The sequence below is a fragment of the Trematomus bernacchii genome, unplaced genomic scaffold (assembly GCF_902827165.1).
Source record: "Trematomus bernacchii unplaced genomic scaffold, fTreBer1.1, whole genome shotgun sequence".
Taxonomy (NCBI): Eukaryota; Metazoa; Chordata; class Actinopteri; order Perciformes; family Nototheniidae; genus Trematomus; species Trematomus bernacchii.
Window position 1 is genome coordinate 20,880,816 of NW_022987973.1, and position 22,856 is coordinate 20,903,671.

A 22,856-nucleotide genomic window follows, 5' to 3' on the forward strand; every position below is an offset into this window, starting at 1 on the left:
TATCTCTGGAATTATGAAAGTTATGAATGATAAAAGTAATAGCCATCAATTCCCGACCGAGCTGAACGTTTTGATGTTTGAACGGAGTTTCTGCGATGTTGAATGCAAGAGGAGAAGAGGTGCAAAATTCCGGCGGAATAATAATAATTTTGTCCGTAGAATGACATATAGTGGGAATGCTGTATCAGCATTCCCACTAAACTATAGGGCTATCACTATGGGCAGTGGCGCTATAAATAAGACAAGATAAGATACAATGGACCTTTATTAATCCCTGTGGGGAAATTCAGTAGTTTAGCAACTGGGTGAGATTGACAAACAGGACAGCACAGATTCACACAAGATTAAAGATTAATACACTTAAAGATCAAATTAAAATGATATACTAAGTAACTGTTAAAATAAGAAATAAATTAAATGAACATATATACATATTTGAGTCACATATTAAATATATTTACATGTATGTTTGCCGGTAAAAAGTTATTGTGAAAACAGTGTGAATTTTATGTCCAGTAATTGTGTCACATTGTTGACCCCTTGTTGTGCACAAAGGACTGTCCCAGGCGCTTGGTGCTGTGCCGAAGAGGGATGAGTCTGTGTCTGAACGTGCTCTTCATCTTCACTAGCTCTGTATGGAGGGATGAGTCTGTGTCTGAACGTGCTCCTCATCTTCACTAGCTCTGTATGGAGGGATGAGTCTGTGTCTGAACGTGCTCCTCATCTTCACTAGCTCTGTATGGAGGGGGTGGGAGGGGTTCTCTAGATGCAGTCCAGCTTCCTCCTCATCCTCCCCTCTGCCACCTCCTCCAGATTGTTTAACTCCAACTAACAGCTTGTTCAGCCTGTCAGCATCCCTTGTGTTGGTGTTTCCACCCCAGCACACCATGGCAACGAATAGTATATTGACGATACAACCAGCAAAACACCCCAAAAAAGGCCTGGCTGGGTGATTAATTCTATGCCTGACTTTTTTAGTCCGGCACAGACTGGGCTGAGTCACAGGTAATGTTCTCTCTGATTTCTCGAGGTCACTTCTTATCTTCCACTATTGTTGACACATGGCAGGACGTCAATGGTGTTAGGGTGAGCAGGTTCACACAATTTGGCCCAAAGAGTCTTACCTGTAAATTGAATAAAAGTTACCGCAGGCGTTTCGGAAGTTAATGCAAACTGTGTGAGAAATCAAATCTTTTTTAAGACGTAACATGTTTCAACAAAATGAATCAGAACTGATTTGAGTGTGAGTGGGAGGATTCAATCATATAGCCAAAAGCACTAAAAGTAGCAAAGTAGCTCTCAATGTAAACCGAATTAAACATACATAAAAATGAAGACAGTTTTTTACAAAAGATGATAATGGAACTGTGGCAAATCCCCCTTCCTGATGAGAATTTACTCAAATTCAAAACAGGAAGTAGGAAGTGCCCTAACCTGTAGGTAATGTTTTTCAATAGCCACATTAGGGGCTTGCTTCTGTATTGGGCATTTGTCTGTTTGCTAGTTGATTCCCCAGTTTAATCCAGACATAACAATCTCAACACATTTTGGATAAAATGCCATGTAATTTAATAAGGCATTCATGCTCTCCAGAGGATGAATCTTTACTTTACTTCTAGCGCCACTTAATATAAAATAAGATTGTTACAGCAGCAAAAAGACACCAGTACTACATAAGAATAGAGAAAGTAAAACTAAGATAACAATATAATATGCAATAAAGTATAAACTTAACAAGAGCATATAAAGACAACATTGAGGATTGATTTTCTGGAAATGAACAAAGGACTTCATTCAAATATCTAAAATAACTTGTCTGACAAGTTATGTTTTGTGTTTTGTTTTTACTTCCTCCATCAACTTGGATGACTTTCAGAAAAAACATCAGGAAGTAAAGGAGCCAAATGAGTATGTGACCAAGCTTTCACTGGGTGTATAAATATAGGCTGCAGAGTATTTATATCGAGTAGCTTGAAAGGGGGAGGACATCTTTAAGGCGTTGCATTACACATGTTTCTCTCGTGACGCTGTGGGATTTTCTCAAAGGTCAAAGTCCAGGGGAAGTTATGCTTTCTCTTCTGGATCAAAGGCAACCGGTCCATTATGATTTATGGAAATAAATGAGTAGGGAAATTCCTATTGGCAGAGTCAGCATATTTAGTGACAGTAGTGACACAAGAAGGACTAAAAATAACAACTATAATAATAAACTAAAGAGCTAGAAACTGATATTTATAATATGATGTTCAATTTGTGTTTTGAATAGACGGTATTGAGAATCAGTCTTTCACTTCAAGAAATACTATTTCTGTTACCTTGAATTAAGTGAAAAAAACGTTTCTTATGACTCCACGGTGAACAAAGAGTTTATATAGTATATCCTATTTGGCCTGTGAACCATGCACAGTCTAACACCATGTAATAAACTGAATGCAAGAATCTGTGTTTATTGATGTATTTGCAACAAATACAACTCTTCCATAAGCTTGTAATCATATTATATCTAAATACACTAGTTATGATTACATAGGATAACATGTAAGTTCTTGATATACACAAATTATGGCAGTAATGTACCAATAATGGTCCCAATAATACTGTAGTCTGGTGCTAATGAAAACAGGAGTGTAAAAATAGAACAAATGAAGATTGATCTAAAAAGGTTATAAATAATATTTTAAAATATGTATTTCTTTGCCGTAGAGATATGCTCATTTGCTGTTCCTGCAATTATTATTTTAATCTTTATTGTTTTTTTATTTGCACGGTAAATAATAATAATAACAGATATATAATAATAATAACATACAGCCATTTAAAAACATAATATGCAGCCCAACATGCTCAGCAGATATGGCAGACCCTGTGTGTAAAGTATCATTTACATAAAGGATGATTGTTGTTTTTTTCAGAGACAACCAACCCGGTGCGGGGGGGGGGGTGCTCACGTTCCTCTCTTTCTCGGAGGCAGTGAGTGTTTCTCAATGTTAAAGAAGGATGCTCCAGAGCCACTATTTCAAGGATGCTACGTCATCGAGTCCCGCCGAAGGACTGTTCCAATGTCCAGGCTCCTTGGAATTCTACCGAGCCCTACCAAGGAAGCGTCCTCGACATTGAGAAACACCCAGTGATTCAGCTGGAGGAAATACTCTGATTGTCCATTCAAACCTGAGCAGCCCTCATACGCAAATATAGTGTGTGTATATATACTGGCTGCAATGGAGCGGCCGGGCACAGTCGCACCTCTCCGGGTTCAACATGACATCATCTGTCAGTCTACAAACGGTAATATGAAAATGAACCAAAGCGCACGAGACAAGATTTGCTGTCATCCTGAAAATTGTGAGCTGAAGTGTCCACATTGTTTTTAATATTTTGTATCTCAATGTTTATAGATCTCCATCGGCTTGCTGCTGATCTTCAATACCTTCATTTCTCCCTCTGCTGATGGGGATTTGAAACCCAAGTTGAAGTGCATGTCTGTGAACGACGTGAACCAGAAAGCTGAAAGGTTTCTGGTTCACAACCGGAGCAACCTGAGATTCCCTGAAAAATCTCTGCAGAACCGCTCCTTGTCCCCGTGGGTCTACAGGTAAGTGGATCATTAGTGACAACATGCAGCTACGGCTACCGCAGGAGGACAAAAGCGCTTACCGTTATCATGACTGAGCAAGAATCACTGTCTCTCAAAAAGAGGTGTTCTTCATTTTAACATTACTGCAGTGTAACATATTCAGATGTTTACTTAATTAAAAGTATAGCAATACATAAATGTTGCAAGTAAATGTCCTGTATTCAATATATCAATGGAGCGTACTTAAGAAAATACAAATACTTATACTAATAAAAGTACTCAGAATGGCCCATTTCCAAATCATACATAGCCTACGGTACTTCATAATTGTAATAGTAAATATAAACAATTAAATAATAGTGAAAATGGTGTTTAACTTTATTAAACAAGCATTATTAATTAACTATGATTATAAAGTTCAAACAATAATAGATTAAAACCTTAATACAAATTGTAAACCCGATTTCAGATAATTGGGAAGAAACTTGAGAACTATAGTTCCAAACAGCAAAAATAAATATTGACTGAGAAACAAATCTCAAAAGTTATTCAAAATTGCAAAAATTAATCCTGAATACAAATCCCCAAATTTCCTCTACTAATTATAATAGAATGCCTCTTTTATAGTAAGGAATTGTGTATGAATGGAGGGATAAATGAGTTAATATCAGCCCTGCGGATGTTAGGTTACCATTAGGCAAGCATAAACTATTTCTGGAATAGTAAGAAAATCTGCCCTGTTTTTTTTTATTACAGCTGGGTTCAGAATGCTAATATACAACAGTTAAGAAAGCTGCCATTCTCTACCTCTCTTAAGGCCCTGACACACCAAGCAGTCACCAGAGAACTCGCCGACGCCGACTGTTGCGTCGCCCTGTTCTCCTGCGTCTTGGCCATGCCGAGCACGTACGAACTGCGCATGCGTGAGTGGCAATAACTCTCCTTACCAGCAGGCGGCGGTAGTGTGTATTCGTCATTCAAAAGAGGCAACAACCGGAAGACAGAGAAGAAGAACAGACTGCGTGATATAAACAAACAACAAATAGCGTGTGCGTTCCATTTTCACTCTCGTCCATCGAAAACATGTTTCGTGCGGTACTGGAGCTATCAGCCATTGGAGTGTTGCTTGTGGAAGACCGCTTAAATCGTTTGTTTACGTCCCTCACTTCCATTTCGCTTCTCATGCACTGATTCGCTAGCTGAACAGCCAATCAGAGTGATTTCTTTGGCCGACTGCCTGTGGCCGACGCATGGCCGATTCAACATGTTGAATCGGCCATGCGTCAGCCATGAAAGGCCAAATAAGGCGTGTCACGGCCGACGGTGCGGGACACACCAAATTGAGTTTGGGCGACAGGGCACGCTTCGTCGTCCGACTAACGAAAACGGCCGATTTTGGCCTGGTGTGTCAGGGCCTTTAAGCCCTAAAGAAAGGGCGTCGTCCAACCTGATTGGACGAGAGGGGAAATGCATCCAGGTGCTCTCTGCAGTGGCGGCGCCAGGGTATGGCTGGGGTAGGCTACAGCCATACCAAGAAATGGCTTAGCCCCACCTTAGCCCCTCCATGAAAAATGATGTTAAAGTAAGCAAAATAAAGTCCGCCAACTCGCGCAGAGTAAATTGCACAGACAGCAGTTAGTAAGATTGATTTCAGTAGCCACTTGTCTGGAAATACCGAAGACTAGAAACGGTTTTGAAAACTTTTGTCACGTAGTGATCGTCTTCTCAATAAAACATCTTTGATAATGTCTTCTGGCCAATCAGAATCACGATAACGGCGTGGTGTTGTTGCAGGAAGTCCCGACAGAGAATACTTTTGCTGTAGTACATCTCTATATACATCGATACAACACGTAATGAAATAAGACCCCACGGTTTGATGATTGATAGGTGTGTGGGCTGTCTTTCATTTTGACACACAGGACAATGGGGGCTATCCACCCTTATCCACAATGTAAAGTAATGCACACAGCCTCTTCCCTCTTCTCTCCTGTGAGGAGCAGCAGGTTCAGCTTTCAGAACAAAGTAACAAAAAACAAAAATGGCATTCATTTTTTTAAATGTGTAGTAATAGATTTTTTTTTTTTTCTTCTCAAGAGAGTACCAGAATGTGTATTTTATGTTAGTATTTCAAAAAATCTCTTTTTCTAGTCTTTACTACAAGACAAATGTGCCTTTTTATTTCATACAGTTCAATTTGGATTGAGACAGGGAAATAATCTAAACCTCACGCGTGGCGTTTCACTGTCAAGGGGGGCGATATAGCGTGTACAGCAGGGCTTCTCAAACTCCGGACCAAGGTCCGGATCCGGACCGAACTGCAAATCAATCCGGACCGAACCCTGTGTCCCATTATAAAAAAAAAAAAAAATATTCAGATTCTGATAAATATATGTGCATCATTGTGTACGCGCGTCTTGTGTTCAAGGCATTGGCTACAGACAAATAGTGCCATTTCTCCCACTAGTTCAAGCCATCATACTGTATGTATGTATTGAATGTGTGTGTGTATATTACAGGGGCGCCGTTTGCCGACAGGCAAGGCAGGCAAGTGCTTGGACAAGAAGGGGGCCCCCAAAGAAAGTAGATTAAGAAGGTCCACAGCAACGACAACATGAAACACCCTTTAATTTACTGCAACGACATGTCGGGAAACCCCCTCAATGGGGCCCCATGCATAGAGCGTCGTAAGAACCAGTTTCGTTGCTCCGCTCCGGGGGGGGGGGGTGACTTTACTGGCATTGATCCGGACCAGTGACCTTGTATAAAGTTCACAAGTGGACCTTTAATTAAAAAGTTTGAGTACCCCTGGTGTACAGTATGTAATTACATTGCAAATACTGACTTGAGCCCCACCACTGTATGGGTTAGCCCTACCATAGATTACCCAACACAAATACTCTGGAGCCGCCACTGGCTCTCGGTTCTTAATTAGGGGCCAACAGGTGATCTGGATAACCTCCAATCAACTCAGGGCAATTGTGTCATTCTTTTAAAAAATAATGTTTTTCTTCACCGTGTTCTTGCTAGTTTTGCTCAAGTAGAACATCTGAGTGTTTACTGCCCAAATACTATTAACTCTTTCAGTGTACATTTGGAAATGGGATTATAGTTTCTGATAAATTGTGAATCTGTCCTATGAACAGACTTTTCTGGGCTAGGGTCAGTATCATCACATAGACAGTAAAGAACAATTTACAAACAGAAATCATTCTGATTATTCATGTCTGTCAATCTGATTGTCTCCCATCAGTGTAACCCGAGACGACAACAGGTTTCCTCATGAGATCCCCTTTGCCAAGTGCCTTTATAAAGGTTGCTTCATCAACCAGCGTGAAGACATGAGCTACAACTCTGTTCCTGTGCGTGTTAAGCTGACCATCATGAGGAAGACTCCATGCAAACGACACCCAGACAGATACAGGGTCAAACGGGATTCTATCATTGTCCCTGTAGCCTGCACTTGTGCTGTGCCCAGCTACACTAAATGATCAAAGAAACTATCCTGATCACATGATGCAGAATCTTTTTTAAAGTTAAAGTGAAAGCAGAACTTGTGGGTTCAGTTCCTCAAACTAATAGGAATTACACCAGACATGTGTAAAGACAGGGATGGTAGGTTATTAGCGGTGTAACTCATTTGTAAATATAAAGAGTCATTAAGAAAGGATCGGACCTCCAATATCTAATGCTGTACCAGATACTGGTACAATATATCAATGTTAGAGCAGCATGTTACTGTTTTACATGCTTGAGATAGGGCAGATTTCCACGTATATGTTTGCTATTTAAGTCCAGTGATTCCCAACCTGGGGGTCCAGTCCTTCCAAATAGTCTCTATATACGATTTTTTGTTATCGTGTGTACAGATCACATCAGGTTCATGCTGCCAGGAAAAGTGAAGCCTTACTAAAACCTGCATTCTTCCAAATGGCCAGCAGGGGGCGACTCCACTGGTGGCAAAGATAAGTCTAATATAAGTCTGTGAGACTACTTCTCACTTGATTTATTACCCTAATGACTTTATGGTCTCGTTTCAAGTCTTCTTCAGTGCAGCAGGATGTTTGTTTACTAAATGATGGCCCATTTAGAGGAATAAAGGGATACGTAAATAAAACCATGTGAGAAGTTTAGAGCAGAGTTTTTGTATAACTCATAGACATCTGAAATGTGCATGTATGTAAATGACAAGCACCTTTAAAGCTCAGTTAATTGTTCAATACATTTAACTTGTTTATTTAAATAATCAGCTGTGACTATTGATAATCTCATGTGCTATTAAAAAGAGAATACACGTCTCTCTCAAAATGCCAAGCTATAAAAAGGACAGTATTAGACACATGTTAAAGTTACTTTAATTTTTCAACCACACTTTGAATATGTGTTTTGTGTTTCATACGAAGACTCGTTCAGCTAAATGAGTTCAGGAATACTTTTTTTATTTAATTTCTTTTCTAAAGCATACTTTTTTATTTATAGAGTCATTTTATTGCGATCAAATGTAATGAAGATTTGATAACTATGACAGTGTCAGTGAATTAAGTTACTTGATTTTAAAACTGTGAATGTTGGCCTCTGCTGGATGAAGGGTGTAGACACCTCTGCAGGTTACAGATGTGAACAGTTCATTCACTACTTTAGATGTATTGAGAGATTGCCTTGCACTCTTTTATTTTTTATAAAGTATTTGTACTTTCGACTGGCACTTTTATACTATTTTCTATTTTTCATCTAAAATAACTATTAGTTATCGATGGCCAAGCTGCAATATATATATTTATATATATATATATATATTTATATATATATATATATATATATATATATACTATGTTCAAATTCTACTACTGGCTGCTTATTTGTATTGCACTACCCAAGAACTGTTATAAAACACTAATAATAAAAACATAATATGAACTATAGTATTTATTGTTGTGTTTGTTTACATTCTGGCGAGACAACTTAACATGCCATCTTTTTTTTCCTATGATGTATGGACATGTATTTGTGATGGACCGAATGGATTTAAAAATATGTGTTTAATGTCATTGTGTTCAGATTTCAAATGTGATGATAAGGAATGTTTTTGAGCAAAATGCTCTGTCCAAAACAACGGGAGAAAATAATGTTCCAAAACTGTTTCAAAATGTTATTTGAAAAAGCATTTTTTTTATGATGTGATTTCAAAATGTAGGGGAATAACATGATCCGGATTTTGGATCCAGGACTATTACTTTTACAAAAGTATTAGCATGAAAATATATTTTTTTTTAAATACTTTTAAAAATACTAAGTAGATGACTGATTATTTAGAATTATGCTTATTTCAGAATAATATAAATTATATTATTGGATTATAATGAATGATCAATAAGTTTATACACCTAGTCACCTTACTTTATTGTTGAAGCTAATAATAAGAATATTTGTATTTATTCTTTTACTGTATAGTTTATGTTGGTTAGCTTATAGATTTTCTTTTACCAATAATAATGTATCACGAGTTATTAGCCGACTTTATGTTGTATTTATCAGTAAGTAACAATTTTCTCACCCATTTATTTCGCACACACGAAGAACAGAAAATGAAACACTGAGGTCTTAAATGTGTCATATTATTCAGTAGCAGTTCACAGAAGGTCAACATGGTGTCTCTGCATGACAACAAGGAGTACAAACTGAAAAAGTAAAACAGACCCTTGTACTTCCCTTAGGGCTTCTTCCCTGATACAATTGTCACATTTCACCAGAGTATTATAAACTGTACACAGAGTATGCTGAATTCTAGGAAATCTGCATTCATTCATTACATACACATAATAAATATCATGGTTGTTGAAGTGATTGGACCTCAGGTCACGTTGCAGCAGAAGATACAGTATGTAGTCAACACTAGAGACCATTTTGCATTATACAGTTTTATTTTGAAAAAGCGGATGGCTTTCTGGATGACTAAATGACTACCTTTCTTTCTTTATCTTACCAATAAAAAAATAACCTTCATAAATATATATCTCCCTCTTTACCAATATTTAAAAGTGCTTTACAGTAGGTACAACAGGACAGATTAAGTCTTCAACCCACCAAAGACTGAACCTAATCCTAGACAATAAGACTAATGATAAAAGTAAGAAAAACCAAACTCCTAACTAAATGAAAACCAGCTAAATTATAAAAACTTCATATTAATATTGCAAAAGACATTTATATATATTACTAATGCATAAGCACTTGTATATTAATTCATACATTTCAACCATTTAGTAATAATAAAGTAAATATCAGTTGCATTAAAATGCACCACATTAGTTTGAAAATCCAGTTGCATAAAAAACTGAATTTCCGACTCATGTAATTGTATTTCTCATAGGAACATGTCTAAGGTGTAGTGCGATGCTATATTTGCACGGTGCTATTCAAACAGGCGACAGAAAGGAAAACTAGAAATGTTGAAAGACACATTCCTGTTTTTCTTGTGAACTACACATGCCCTTCCACTCAGGCCTGGTTTGTAAACGTCCCCCTTCAGGGACCAGTTTGTCGAGTGCTTTCACATACCTATTTCAAAAATATAGCAACAAACATTATTTCCTTCTAGACTTCTATTGTACTTGTACTAGTCTGTACTTCATTTTCCCGCGCATTGCCAGACTGAATAAACTAAAGCGCGGAAATGTGGTGGTGCAATATGTTGTAACAATGTCCCAAACTAAAGCAATACAATTGATCTTTATAGAAAAGGTTGAGTCTTTAACACCTCTCAGAAAGAGGTGGGGTTATTTCAGAACAAAGGCAAGGTTTCTGGGGCTCCAGTTTTTATTGTTTTCTCAAAGGCCTCAAACCTTTGAGTGTCTCATAGTTCCTTCACTTTTGTGCAATTTCCCTTCTTCTTCTTTAATCTGACCAGGAAATATTTGGCAAAAAAGTTCAACTAGTGCCTTCTATAGCCAGCTAAGGGAGATTTTTCCAGTGATAAATGAGTGGAGCTGAGAGAGAACTTTAGAAAAAAAGATCCTGGAGTGGGCCTTCCCCCCCGAATCTCTACAACATCTGGCTCCACCCCTGCTCCAGAAACTCTTCTACAATCTGAAGCTTCTGCAGCCAAAATAATAGCTCCAACTAAACAGATAAGGAAACTGTCAGATAACCTTACAGGAACATTTTTCCGCCTGCATTTTATCCACTGCTAAGCAACATTGCAGGATATTCCTAAATGCTGTCACATGTCCCAACATGCCTTGTGCTGGGGAGCATTTCTCAGGGTTTATACAAAGACAACAGATGGCACAGAGCCTTGATGTGGCTCTACCAATGTTACAGTATGTATTCAAGGCTGTAACGTGTTTTGGTTGACAACCAAACGCCTAACAAACTTTATTTGTTCAAGCAAACTACCTACTACATATCAGATTACTATGCTTTTAGCAAACATAAGTCTATTTCCTTCATCTTCATTCAGCAGCCCTGCAATTGAGGGCGGAGAGGTATGTCGTCCTTCATGACTTGCCTTAGTGCCACTTTCTCTTTCTTTCTCTTAAATCATGGGATTGATTTAAAAAATGTAAATGTATACATGTTGTGTACATGTTTAACCCTTAGTGACTGGACCCTACTCTTCCATAAGTGGGTCAAAAAGGACCCGTATTAGAATAATATGTGTTTTTATGCCATTTTTGTCATTTTGGTTAAGAAAAATCACTTGTATAATATTTAGTATTATATTTTGGTTCACACTAGAAATATTTTATATTTAATTTTTCACTATTTATAATTTTAGACATTTATTTTTACATTTTGAAAAAAAAACGAAATTCCATTTTTGACCCACTTATGGAAGCTTGGGGTAGTAATACAAAAACTACAATTTCTTAAAATGTATAAAATGTAAATAAAATATTTGAATGGCATGATATCCAAAACATGTTTTTTGAGGAATAGCTGGAATATGAAATGATAAAAAATGTAATTACAAAGATACTTCAAGAATACCACCTCACCGGGTCAAAAAATACCCACTTATGAGCTTGGGGTAGTAATACGAAAACTACAATTTCTTAAAATGTAAATTAAAATTTTGAATGGCATGATATCCAAAACATGTTTTTTGAGGAATAGCTGGAATATTAAATGATAAAAAAATGTAATTACAAAGATACTCTAAGAAAACCACCTCACCGGGTCAAAAAAGACCCACTTATGCATCTAAGGGTTAACCCATTTAGATGTTTTTCCTCCAGTATTTTTTTATACTGGACATAGAATGGCAATCATTACCCAGCATCTGCCGTATTTTAGATTCAGAATTGTTTGTTGCTGCTTAAAGAAAAATGTCATGTCTTTTCTTTCAACATTTCAGCAGTATGGACCTGGTTTTTTAAAGTCTTTCCAATCCCTCACACGATTAGTGTCATGATGTGTGGTGGTGGCTATCAGCCTGGAGTAAGCACAGCGACTGTACCGCACAGGAAACACTTGGAAATATCCCCAGTTTGGGGGTTCCGCTGGGGGGATGCCCAAGTACTGCATACACAACCCCAAATACACGTCTTCAATGTAAATAGCTTTGACATGTCTGGATGCCAAAATAAGCTTTTTAGGGAGGTCAATAGACAAAACGTAGCCCAGACCCAAAGCGTAACGTGGGTATACTGACGAAGAGTAAAGCTCCACAGGAACGAACCACTTGGATCGCGGATCTCTTAGAACTGCTGCTCCCATCGCCACTAGTCCGGTCATGTAGTTTGTCTTTGGAGCACTTGACAACATATGAACGAGTTTTGGCACATTCAGGAACATGTCAGAATCAATCTTCATGGCATATGATGTGATGGTGCAGTGGGAGTCCAGCCACTCCAGCATCACCATGGTCTTGATGGTCAGGTTCTTGTAGCAGTCCAGGAAGTCGCTCTGCAGCAGGTCGTGGTGCTCTCGGCTCTCCTGCAGCAGCTGATCCTGGAGCTGCTGAACTCCCTCTCCGGTTTGCAGCCCCAGCAGGAAGAACAGCTTCACCACTTTGCCCAGTACCAGACTTTCACCTCCCCAAGTGCTGCGGATGATGTCCCGATGCGCCCTGTTGTGGAGCGCCACGGGAACCATCAGAACCAGGAAGGGCTTCTGCTGCTCACATGTCTTTGGCTCGTTCATGATGAAGCTGTACTTATATGGGTATTCCACTAAGTACAGGCCCGGAGATTTATAAGGAACTGGTGATGGTGGTATAGTTTTTGCCAACTGCTGAGTCACCACTGAAGCTTTTGTATTCGTGGCAGTCCTGTTGGTCATGTTGGTTGCTGTGATATTTTCAGTTTGAAGAAGGACAGTTGAGCCTGACTGAGTTTGGAATCCAGTCAGTTCAGATGGTAGTGGGCCCACGTTTTGTCTGTGATCTTTAAATGGAATCCACCATTTTGTTGGGATCCAGTCAGTCGTCATTTCTTTTATGTCTGTGCAGTAGAAAAACAAAACTGCTGTGAGCACCAGGATGAAGAAGAAGCAGTGGCGCCGTGAAAAACACCTTCTCCTGCTTTCTGGCACTTTCACAACATCCACCATAACCTGGCTGAGAGCAGAGACATGAGACATGGAGCAGGGAAATTAAGTTAATTTACTCAAAGACAGTTACCATTTACTTTATTAAAAATATAGTCTAAATCCACTGGTAAATTATAATATATTGTTACTCCTACACACATGCAAAGTCATTCGTATGAACCGGTATTGATTTACATATATATGTGTGTGTGTGTGCGTGTGTGTGTGTCTGTGTGTGTGTGTGTGTGTGTGTGTGTGTGTGTGTGTGTGTGTGTGTGTGTGTGTGTGTGTGTGTGTGTGTGTGTGTGTGTGTGAGGTCAAAGGTACAGACAGCACCACCTAAAGATTATATGAATTGTCACTCATCATTATATTACTTTTTAAAAGTTAAATGTATTTTTTTTTGTAGGTTATTCTTATTATTAAGTTAATTTAACATGCTGCGTTGTGCTGACATATAAACTTGCGTTATGCTTCAGTCATATAATGTGCTATAGCAACATGCTATTTTTTAAAACAAGTCTATAATCCTTTAAGGTGCAAGTAACTGGCTGGTTTTCGAATATTAGCATTCTATGTCCCCTTTAATGCTAACACTTTTTCTTTCACTTTTGAATGCAGGACTTTTAATTAAAAAAAAGCTGTATGTCTGTGGTATTCCCACTATTACTTAAGTCAAATCTCTTGGCACTGGCAGACAATGTATTATCAGTGTTTTAAATGTAACAATATATACGATTTTGTACATGATAAAATGCTAGTCATTCATTGCAAAGCAGCTACAACACAAGTTATTTCTTAAAGAACGTTTTACAGATGAAACGCCCTACCTTTATATATTTCCATTAATACATTTTACTCTGACATTTATCTGAACATAAAGAGTGCCTTCCTTCCTCTTTTCTGCCTCCTCTTCTTGGTAGAACCACTTCGTGAATAAAGAAAAAACAGTTTGAAAAGCTGACATACCTCGGTTCTCTGTCAGCAAAGCCATTCTCCAGCATGATGATACCCCCGCCGTCCTTTTTTAGATTAGTAGTAGAAGAAACATCACGCTGAAAAATTCATGGCTTGACTTTTTGAGGCATTTACTTACAGGTAAGTGTAACTCACACCTGTTACGACAAACAGGAGCGGTAAAGGACATACAAATCAGATCTCCAAACATTAAGTCCGGATCCTGCCATCTCTGTAACTGAGGGAGACACTCCAGTTGTCTAGCCAGCCCCTGGGTCTATCATGTAACCATGGCACTGCGGCCTCTTTTACCTGCAGGTATAGCCACACCTTTGTTTGCTCCACCCATTGGGTCCGCTAGTGTTGTTTTCCCTCTAAGCTTGTAATGCCTGCAACCACAAGAGGCTTTAGGAACACCTCCTCTCAACTGAAACCAAGGGTTCCGTACTTACCTGCCATATAGTAATCGTTGTATTAGGAACAACATGCAGGAAGAATTCAAATAACATCTTTCAGGAAGACCCCTTCATAATATAAGATAACTTATGGAGAGGACTGGGTTTTGTCTCACAGTCTACATTAATGCTACTTTCTTGTTCTCCAATTGGTATCTTGTAACAATAGGCTGTATTCGAGTGTGTGTGTGTGTGTGTGTGTGTGTGTGTGTGTGTGTGTGTGTGTGTGTGTGTGTGTGTGTGTGTGTGTGTGTGTGTGTGTGTGTGTGTGTGTGTGTGTGTGTGTGTGCCTCAGGATACGAAAGGATCTCTGCAATTGGTATCTTGTAACAATAGGCTGTAATAGATTTGGACATAGACTGTGTGTGTGTGTGTGTGTGTGTGTGTGTGTGTGTGTGTGTGTGTGTGTGTGTGTGTGTGTGTGTGTGTGTGTGTGTGTGTGTGTGTGTGCCTAAGGATACGAAAGGATCTCTGCAATTGGTATCTTGTAACAATAGGCTGTAATAGATTTGGACATAGACTGTGTGTGTGTGTGTGTGTGTGTGTGTGTGTGTGTGTGTGTGTGTGTGTGTGTGTGTGTGTGTGTGTGTGTGTGTGTGTGTGTGTGTGTGTGTGCCTAAGGATACGAAAGGATCTCTGCAATTGGTATCTTGTAACAATAGGCTGTAATAGATTTGGACATAGACTGTGTGTGTGTATGTGTATGTGTGTGTGTGTGTGTGTGTGTGTGTGTGTGTGTGTGTGTGTGTGTGTGTGTGTGTGTGTGTGTGTGTGTGTGTGTGTGTGTGTGTGTGTGTGTGTGTGTGTGTGTGTGTGTGTGTGTGTGTGTGTGTGTGTGCACTACATTTATAAACTGAACTTTGGTTATTTTTGGGGGGTTGTAAAGTTGTGGTTTGTCTAAATAAATAGAGGTAAGGAAGTTATATAAATACTAGTATTTACCTTTTACCATGCTGCATAAATCCAACAGCTAAAGTTACTTCAACATATCGCCCAAGTGAGGTGGTATTCTATCGGGATGTTAAGAGCATTCCATGGAATATAACAAAAAGTGTATCTCGAGCCAGTTTCTCAAACTTACCTACCCCACCTTTAAAGTATCTCTTTTGAATATCAAACACAGCAAATGAAAAAAAAGGCCAAAACTGAAGGCTGAGTTTTCAAGCGACCTTGTTCAGAAAGACCTTTTCTTTTGACGCCATGGGGGCTTTGTAAAGGTGTCAAGACTTCTACTGTTCAAACAATGCAAGGACTTGAGTGGGGGTGGGGCGTTTGCCTGCTCTGAGTAACACCTGTGGAAAGCACAGCACAAAACATACTTCAGTTTATAATCTCATGTGAATAGTTTTACACCTTGAAGTGGCAATGATACTTTTTTTACATTGATCAAGACATACATTTGTTGTACAAAAATGAAAGCATTCAAAGTATTCTACCAATGAATGTGCACTTGGGTGGATTTGAGAATTGATTGAATTCTTTGTCTTCAAATGAATTGCATTTGCTGGTACAGTGCTACATCCCCACTTCTTCAGAATTGCTTCATGCTAATGAGTAAGGGGACTTCATTTCGGACAGAAAGCCCATTGTTGATCTGACTGCATCTTTGAAAAACCATTATCCCTAATGGACGGGAAAGGGGGTAAAAAGCCAACAGGTAAATCCAATTATATTTTCACAAATGTGCCTATTAGATATCTTTATGATCTTTTAATCATCTGGTCACTCACACCCCACTTATCTATTCAATTGGGAGTCTTGTTTCAGTGTGCTCAATAATGTGATACAGAGGCTCACAATACAGAAGTTCTCGTATTGGGGTGCCAACAATCACTGGATTTTCTTGAATCACTGGATAAAAAGTAGGCGAGTCAAAAGGTAAGTTTTTTCATCAACCCAATAGCCAACATCTCCCCCGTCAACACATCATGAACAAGAACACTCTCCTTTTGTGTTGATAAAACGTTTGTGACTCAGTTAGAGATTAACTTGCAGGTGCACTCGCTCTCACAATCATGCCAGCTGACGTGGATGATTCCTTCAAACCAGCACAGTCTTGATCAATCAATGATTAATCCAGTTAAAGAGTGACAGAGTTCGATGTTTACACAAGAAACATACTTCTCGTTCCTCATTCTTGGAAGGGAATATTGTTTAACATCTCGTGACAGTTGCAAAGTGAAACCTAACATGTGTTGGTTGTCTATGCAAATATGTGCATGCAAATATTGTCATGTCTTTGAATACAACCAGTGGTGCAAGAAGAACTCAAATATTTTACTGGACGAAACAGTGACTTAAAAGCCTAAGCATTGCATTAAGTGTTTTACCTTTGTTAAATTACAGTATAGTGCTTTAGTGCCAGCATTAAACTACATTTAAAGAATCATTCAAATAGTTAAATACTCGTTATTTGATTGAATAATTTGCAGCTGGTAAAGGTGGAGCTCATTTAATAATAACTTTATTGTATTCTATATAAATGTATCAGAATGTATTGCTGTTTATATTTGGTATTAATAATCTATACCTGTGTGGCAGCGTGGGGCAAATTACTACATTTTATTTAATGGTTAAAGAAGCGATAAGGCAGAGACACCCACTGGACCCACTGAAACACCACCTGGGGACTTGCACTTCAGGAAACAGGCATACCGTAGATGATATACCAACACAAAAAGAATAAACCAAGGCACACAGATTCTTTTTATTGAATTCAACCAAAAAAAGAATCCAGAAATAAATCATTGCAGAAAGAGTAACAACATTTTAATTAGTGACCACAATATATTATAATTAATATTCCTTTCATTAGTTGTTAGGGCACGTGCACTATATCAGGGTGTTTACATATCACTCCAACAGGTGCGCATGACAACAAAAGGCTTCCAACACGAATATGCTCTGCCAATTTGATGGATCAGAAACTGTTTTAAAAAGCAGTTAATGAGTATGTTTTCAAAGAGGCTAAGCTGTACATGTTATCAATTAAACTGCGTACCTATATCACCCACCGTGACAGAGTCCAAGCACACAGCCTATTGAGATCAAAGGCCATTAAAGTCCCTTGTCAGGCGCTGATGAGGAAATAGGTGTGTGGAGGGTTTATTAACTGAAACCAGAACACACTGCTCCTATTCTGTCTGTGTTATCAAATAATACAAGTGTTGATGAAAATGAAGGTAGCTCAATATTGTGCTTGAGTAAATTAACTTATTTACTATCTACCACCATGCAAATCTGATGTGTTCATATCCAAGGATTATTTTTTATTTGTAATCCAACAAGATTTAAACAGAGATATAAACTGTAAGAAACTAAATCCGACCATACTGATTTCAGATACTAAACAAACACATCATGGCAGAGATGATGAACAGCATGTACGTCAGCTCTTGTTTGGTTAAACCGATTGATGAACAGTGAAGAGTGGAGCCCAGTGGTGTGTAAACAATGTTTTCTGTGAGTAACAGAAAGAGTGTTCAAGTTCAAGAAACCATGGATAAAAGCGTTTTTAACTTAATGTAAGTTAAAAACACAATTATTTTATAAGCTGAGTAGAAGTAAACATGAGGTTTCCTCAGAGTAATGTATGGATTTAAACAAATGTCAACGAAACTGATTTCAAAATAATTCAAAGGATTACCAGTTGCAGAGTAATAAAAAACTAAAGTTCAATTTGAATTGGACCCTTTTTTTTCTGGTTATCTTGGTAAATCACATTCCCACTGTTGACATTTCGCAAATGTATTTTATTTGGATCATTTAAAGTCATGTATTTCTGAAATATTCGTATAATCATTCTTATGGGAAAGGATAATTTAATTAATTTCAAGGTTGGAAATAGAGAGTCCTATGTTGGATTTATTAATAGTTCAGATTGGATTTTAAAATAAAATAAATACTCTATTATATACTGTAGTGGGGACGGGCCGGGCGCCACGAGGGGGCAAAAGGGGGCATTGCCCCCTCAGTTGTCTTATTTGCCCCCTCCCTTTGAGCATCATTCATCCATCGAAAAGTAAAATAAAAGTCACAATTATTAAATAACTTTAAATAATGATTTTCCCCAACACACGTTACTATGTCTAGATCAGATATGTGGGCAGGCAGTCAAGCAACGTGTAAAAAAGCCTCAACCCCAAGTGAGCTTGTAGTCTGTGTGCTTAGCTGTAAACACAGTCGGATGGGTGACCAAAACGTCCCGTTTTCCGGGCAAAGTCCCCTTTGGTGGCCGGTACCCGGTTGAAACTCCCGAAAATGTTCCAGTTTTTGAATGTGCGTTAAAAAACATAGAGCAAGGTGAAATAAAATGTTACATGTCAGTAAAAACAGAGTAACAGTGTCGTGCCTGTTTGTAGCGTTAGCGTATTTCTTCTACTACTTCTTCTTCTACCTATCTTCTTCTTCTACCTCTACTTCTTCTCCTTCTTCTTCTTCTTCTACTTCTACTTCTTCTTCTTCTTCTTCATCTACTTCTTCTTCTTCTACCTACTTCTTCTTCTTCTACCTCTACTTCTTCTCCTTCTTCTTCTTCTACTTCTACTTCTTCTCCTTCTTCTTCTTCTTCTACTTCTACTTCTTCTTCTTCTTCATCTACTTCTTCTTCTTCTACCTCTACTTCTTCTCCTTCTTCTTGTTCTACTTCTAATTCAATGTACCTTCCCGTAAAATATTGGACAAAAGAAAGTCGGCTAGTAGTGTCAACTAAATCCATAGTATTACAACAAAAGTGCTTTAAACGAGGTAAATTACGAATGTATGTTCTCAATCGCCAAGTACGGGATTTAATATTAAATTAGTTTAGATTAGATTTATTGTCCCCAGGGGGAAATTCATTTTCACAGCTCTGTAAAAACAATATGAAATCGAGAAAAAATAAGACAGACAACTACAGATAGGACCACACATGATGGTTACTTGTTATTATTTAGAGCTGCCTGTATGGATCAGGATTTTGCCAAAGCGAGCCCTTTTACTATAATAATAATATGTTATGTTACGTATTATATAAACCGTATTCAGGGTCGGCCCTAGACTTTTGGGGGCCCTAAGCGAGCTTTGGCCCTAGCGCGTTCTCACTACACACAACCAACTTTTGTCTTATGATGTTAGCATAAGCACACATATTGTATAAATAAGCATGTAAACATTATGGACCGAACCTCCTCTAGGGGGGTCCAGGGGCATGCTCCCCCGGGAAGATTTTTTTTTAATTTTGAAGTTAAAAGCATCATTCTGGTGCACTTTGAGAGCAAAATTAAGAGATCTATGGATACATCTCTCAACACCCATATATGAAACAGAAATGTAAACTGATTTTTCTTTATGGATATTTTACAAATCACTCCCCTTTCAAACTGTATTCTTGTTTTGTCATACAGTATTTCATAACTGTTTTTCATTTATTCTCTCTGGCTGTCCATCTCATAATGTTCACATAGAAATTAGCTGTCAATAGGAATATCATTCAGAAGAATTATAATTTCATGCAAAAATCTGTCACAAAAAGAGGTTGCACATTTAAATTCAGGTGTTGTTATGGCAACGTCAGTGGCCAAACAGCCACATTTATTTACTGCTGCAAATACGTTAAAACATGCTGTCGACACGTAAAGCAGTGGCAACTATGCCACCATTTCAGCTGACTTTTTCTCACAACTACTGTCACATAACATCCATATATTTCAGTGCTAGGTTGATGCTTAGCTAAGCTAACTATGAAACACTTTAACTGACAGGACTCAGGATCAACTGTGTACTGTAAGGTAGCTTCTAGCTTCATGTCGAACAGTAAGTCAACTTTTCCAGAGAACTTTCTTTGAAATCACCAGGTAACGCTAAAAAACATTACATTTAGATTGTATGACAAAGTGTTTATTTAATATATCTGGCTAGCTATAGCTACTTGCTAACGGTTTAGCTTACCCCCGCGATTCAAAATAACGTCAACGTAGCTGTAATTTATGCTTTGCTTACATGTTCGCATAACTTGAAAGTTTACTGACATTTACATACCTTGTTTACCTGGCTCAAGTGGTGGCTCTGGTGTTGTTGTGTGAGCCACCACTTGAGAATTGTCGTCTTTTTTAAGAAAAAATGTTCTTATGTCCATCTTCAAAAACTCTGAGTCCGACTGACAGTTTAAACATTGTCAATTTGTCACAGGATAGGTACCTGTCTGCCAATAAGACAGATGTTTATTTCCATTCAACTCTCTGGTTGGTCTGGTGTCTTGCCTCTGTTGCATTCACTGCACACGGGAAATTACAATCCTGCCGTCCTCTCTAGTGTCATGATGAGGTTCAGGTAAAGCACGGTTAATGTATTATATTTTTGACTCAATAATATAATACATGATTTTGAGAGTAGGCAATCTAGGCATATTAACACAATTAATTAAACATACTTATCACGGCGACGGTGTACTGAGATTATTTTTATTTTTATTTTTTTGCTAGGGGGCCCTTATGGCGCATTTCCATTGCAGCGCGTAGCTCGCTTTAAGCGTGCCGTGTCGTGCCGTCCCCTTTTTTGGTTGTGCTTCCACTAGGCCTCGTTCCGGCGCGGCACGGCGCGGGGCCACTTTTTCCCCTCTTTTCTGGCCCTAGAAAATTGTGGTTCTATCGGGGCCAACAAACAGGGCTGAGTCGGGCTGAGTATGCTAAACTAGAGAGAGGAGCGCTGGCAAGAGGGCTAGAACTACAACAAGATGGACATATTTGACCGTGATTTAATTGTAATACACGTTTCAAAATGATGCCGAAGTAACAACATACTGATACCGGTTAGTAAAAACCATGAATTAATGCTTTGTCAAGTCTGCAGACAGACGGCAGGCGAAAAACCTTTTAAAATTCGTGTTTTTCTAGATGGAGATTGGCTAAGCTAACGCAGTATATGCCCCGACCGTCCACACTCACAACAACGGCCTATACAGACATAAATAAAGCAGCGACTGTATTCACCATGACACAGGCAGTCTGTGGTGTGTACTTGTTTAACTTGTGTCGAGTTTCTGAACATATATAAGGAGCTGTGAGCTCTGAGTGCTCACAGCTAACGGCTGTGTTGTGTTTCTGGATTTCTCATTGAAGATGACGTCACGGCTCCGCCTACACTGCGTTACTATAGTAACTACCCCAGTTCCTAAACTGTAATGGAAGCGCAGCATGAAGTGAGTCGGCCCTGTTAAGGCCCAACGCGGCCAAGCCGTACCGAGCCGTACCGAGTGTGGCCGAGGCCGACCGTGTAGTGGAAATGCGCCATTAGTGGCTGCGGGGCCCTAAACGGCCACTTATGTTGTGAGAAGGAAAAAAACTTGGTGTGTCAATTAATTACATTGCCAGTATTTTTCGTTGTTGTGAAAAAAAAATCGCCCCCTCGGATTTTTGAACAGCCCCCTCAGTCATTTCATCCTGGAGCCGGGCCTGAGTGGGGAGTATTTTATTTCTTATTTTCAGATTATTGCTCATTTTTAAGGTCCTTGCCCTTCTCTTTGTATACGCCTAGTGATTAATAGATGAATGTTGATGTATTTGCAAATGTAAATGTGATGTAAATTGCAGTGTTAAACCACAATATATTTGTATATATAGACGGCTGGTGATTGCTCATGGCTAATATTTGACCAACTATCATACTTTTATTAAACACCACAGAGGACGTTATTATCTTTACATGTTACATGTTATTGAGCAATGACGTAAAGCAAAGGAGCTACAGGTGGCAGGAGCAGGTTCTAGGGCTAAAACTATGCTAATGCATAGACACCAATCGTAAGTGTGCAAACATATGCTATAGTCTATGCACTTTATCCATCCTTATAGCCTTATGCTACAGGTTTATATTTGGAGTTGCTCAACATACACTCACTGGCCACTCTATTACACTTTTTCAACTGCTCGTTAACTCAAATATCTTAGATAGATAGATAAATAGATACTTTATTGATCCAACATTTGGAAATTCAGGAGCGGCAGTGTGTTTAAGCATTAAAAATATGTTTTGAAAAATTGAGTAGTGGAATATTATGGAAGCCTGTTTGCGCCACAGGAAAAAAAACAAAAACCTGTAAGTCAATATATTGACTTAGCTATCTCAATATATTGACTTACTTTCTCAATATATTGACTTAGCTATCTCAATATATTGACTTACTAACTCAATATATTGAGTTATATATATATTTTTTTTATTGAAACAATTATGTCAAATACAGAATAAGGCACATAGACATCAATGTTCATCATATAAGCGGTACAACTTCATATTAAGGTACACAAATTCACCATCAACTAGTTGTTAATTAACATGCATATTAGCAGAATATTGGCTCT

General features: G+C 38.4%; 2 protein-coding genes across 3 annotated transcripts; one reads left to right on the forward strand and one right to left on the reverse strand.

Moving 5' to 3' along the window:
- The first annotated feature begins 3,131 nt into the window (after window positions 1–3,131).
- LOC117471714 (interleukin-17F-like) lies at window positions 3,132–8,351 on the forward strand. Its single transcript, XM_034116907.1, has 3 exons — window positions 3,132–3,285; window positions 3,396–3,592; window positions 6,828–8,351. The coding sequence occupies exons 1-3, from the start codon at window positions 3,259–3,261 to the stop codon at window positions 7,063–7,065; spliced, it is 462 nt and encodes a 153-aa protein (XP_033972798.1). The 5' UTR covers window positions 3,132–3,258; the 3' UTR covers window positions 7,066–8,351.
- Window positions 8,352–11,712: 3,361 nt separating this feature from the next.
- On the reverse strand, window positions 11,713–14,571 carry LOC117471216 (beta-1,3-galactosyltransferase 2). Of its 2 annotated transcripts, none has more exons than XM_034116064.1 (2): window positions 14,075–14,571; window positions 11,713–13,017 (listed from the first exon to the last, which is right to left on the reverse strand). In XM_034116064.1, exons 1-2 carry the CDS (start codon window positions 14,097–14,099, stop codon window positions 11,927–11,929), a joined length of 1,116 nt encoding a protein of 371 aa, XP_033971955.1. In that variant the 5' UTR covers window positions 14,100–14,571; the 3' UTR covers window positions 11,713–11,926. The 2 variants fall into 2 exon arrangements, with proteins under 2 accessions (XP_033971955.1, XP_033971954.1); XM_034116063.1 differs by having other exon boundaries at window positions 11,713–13,133; window positions 14,075–14,568.
- Between the last annotated feature and the right edge of the window lie 8,285 nt (window positions 14,572–22,856).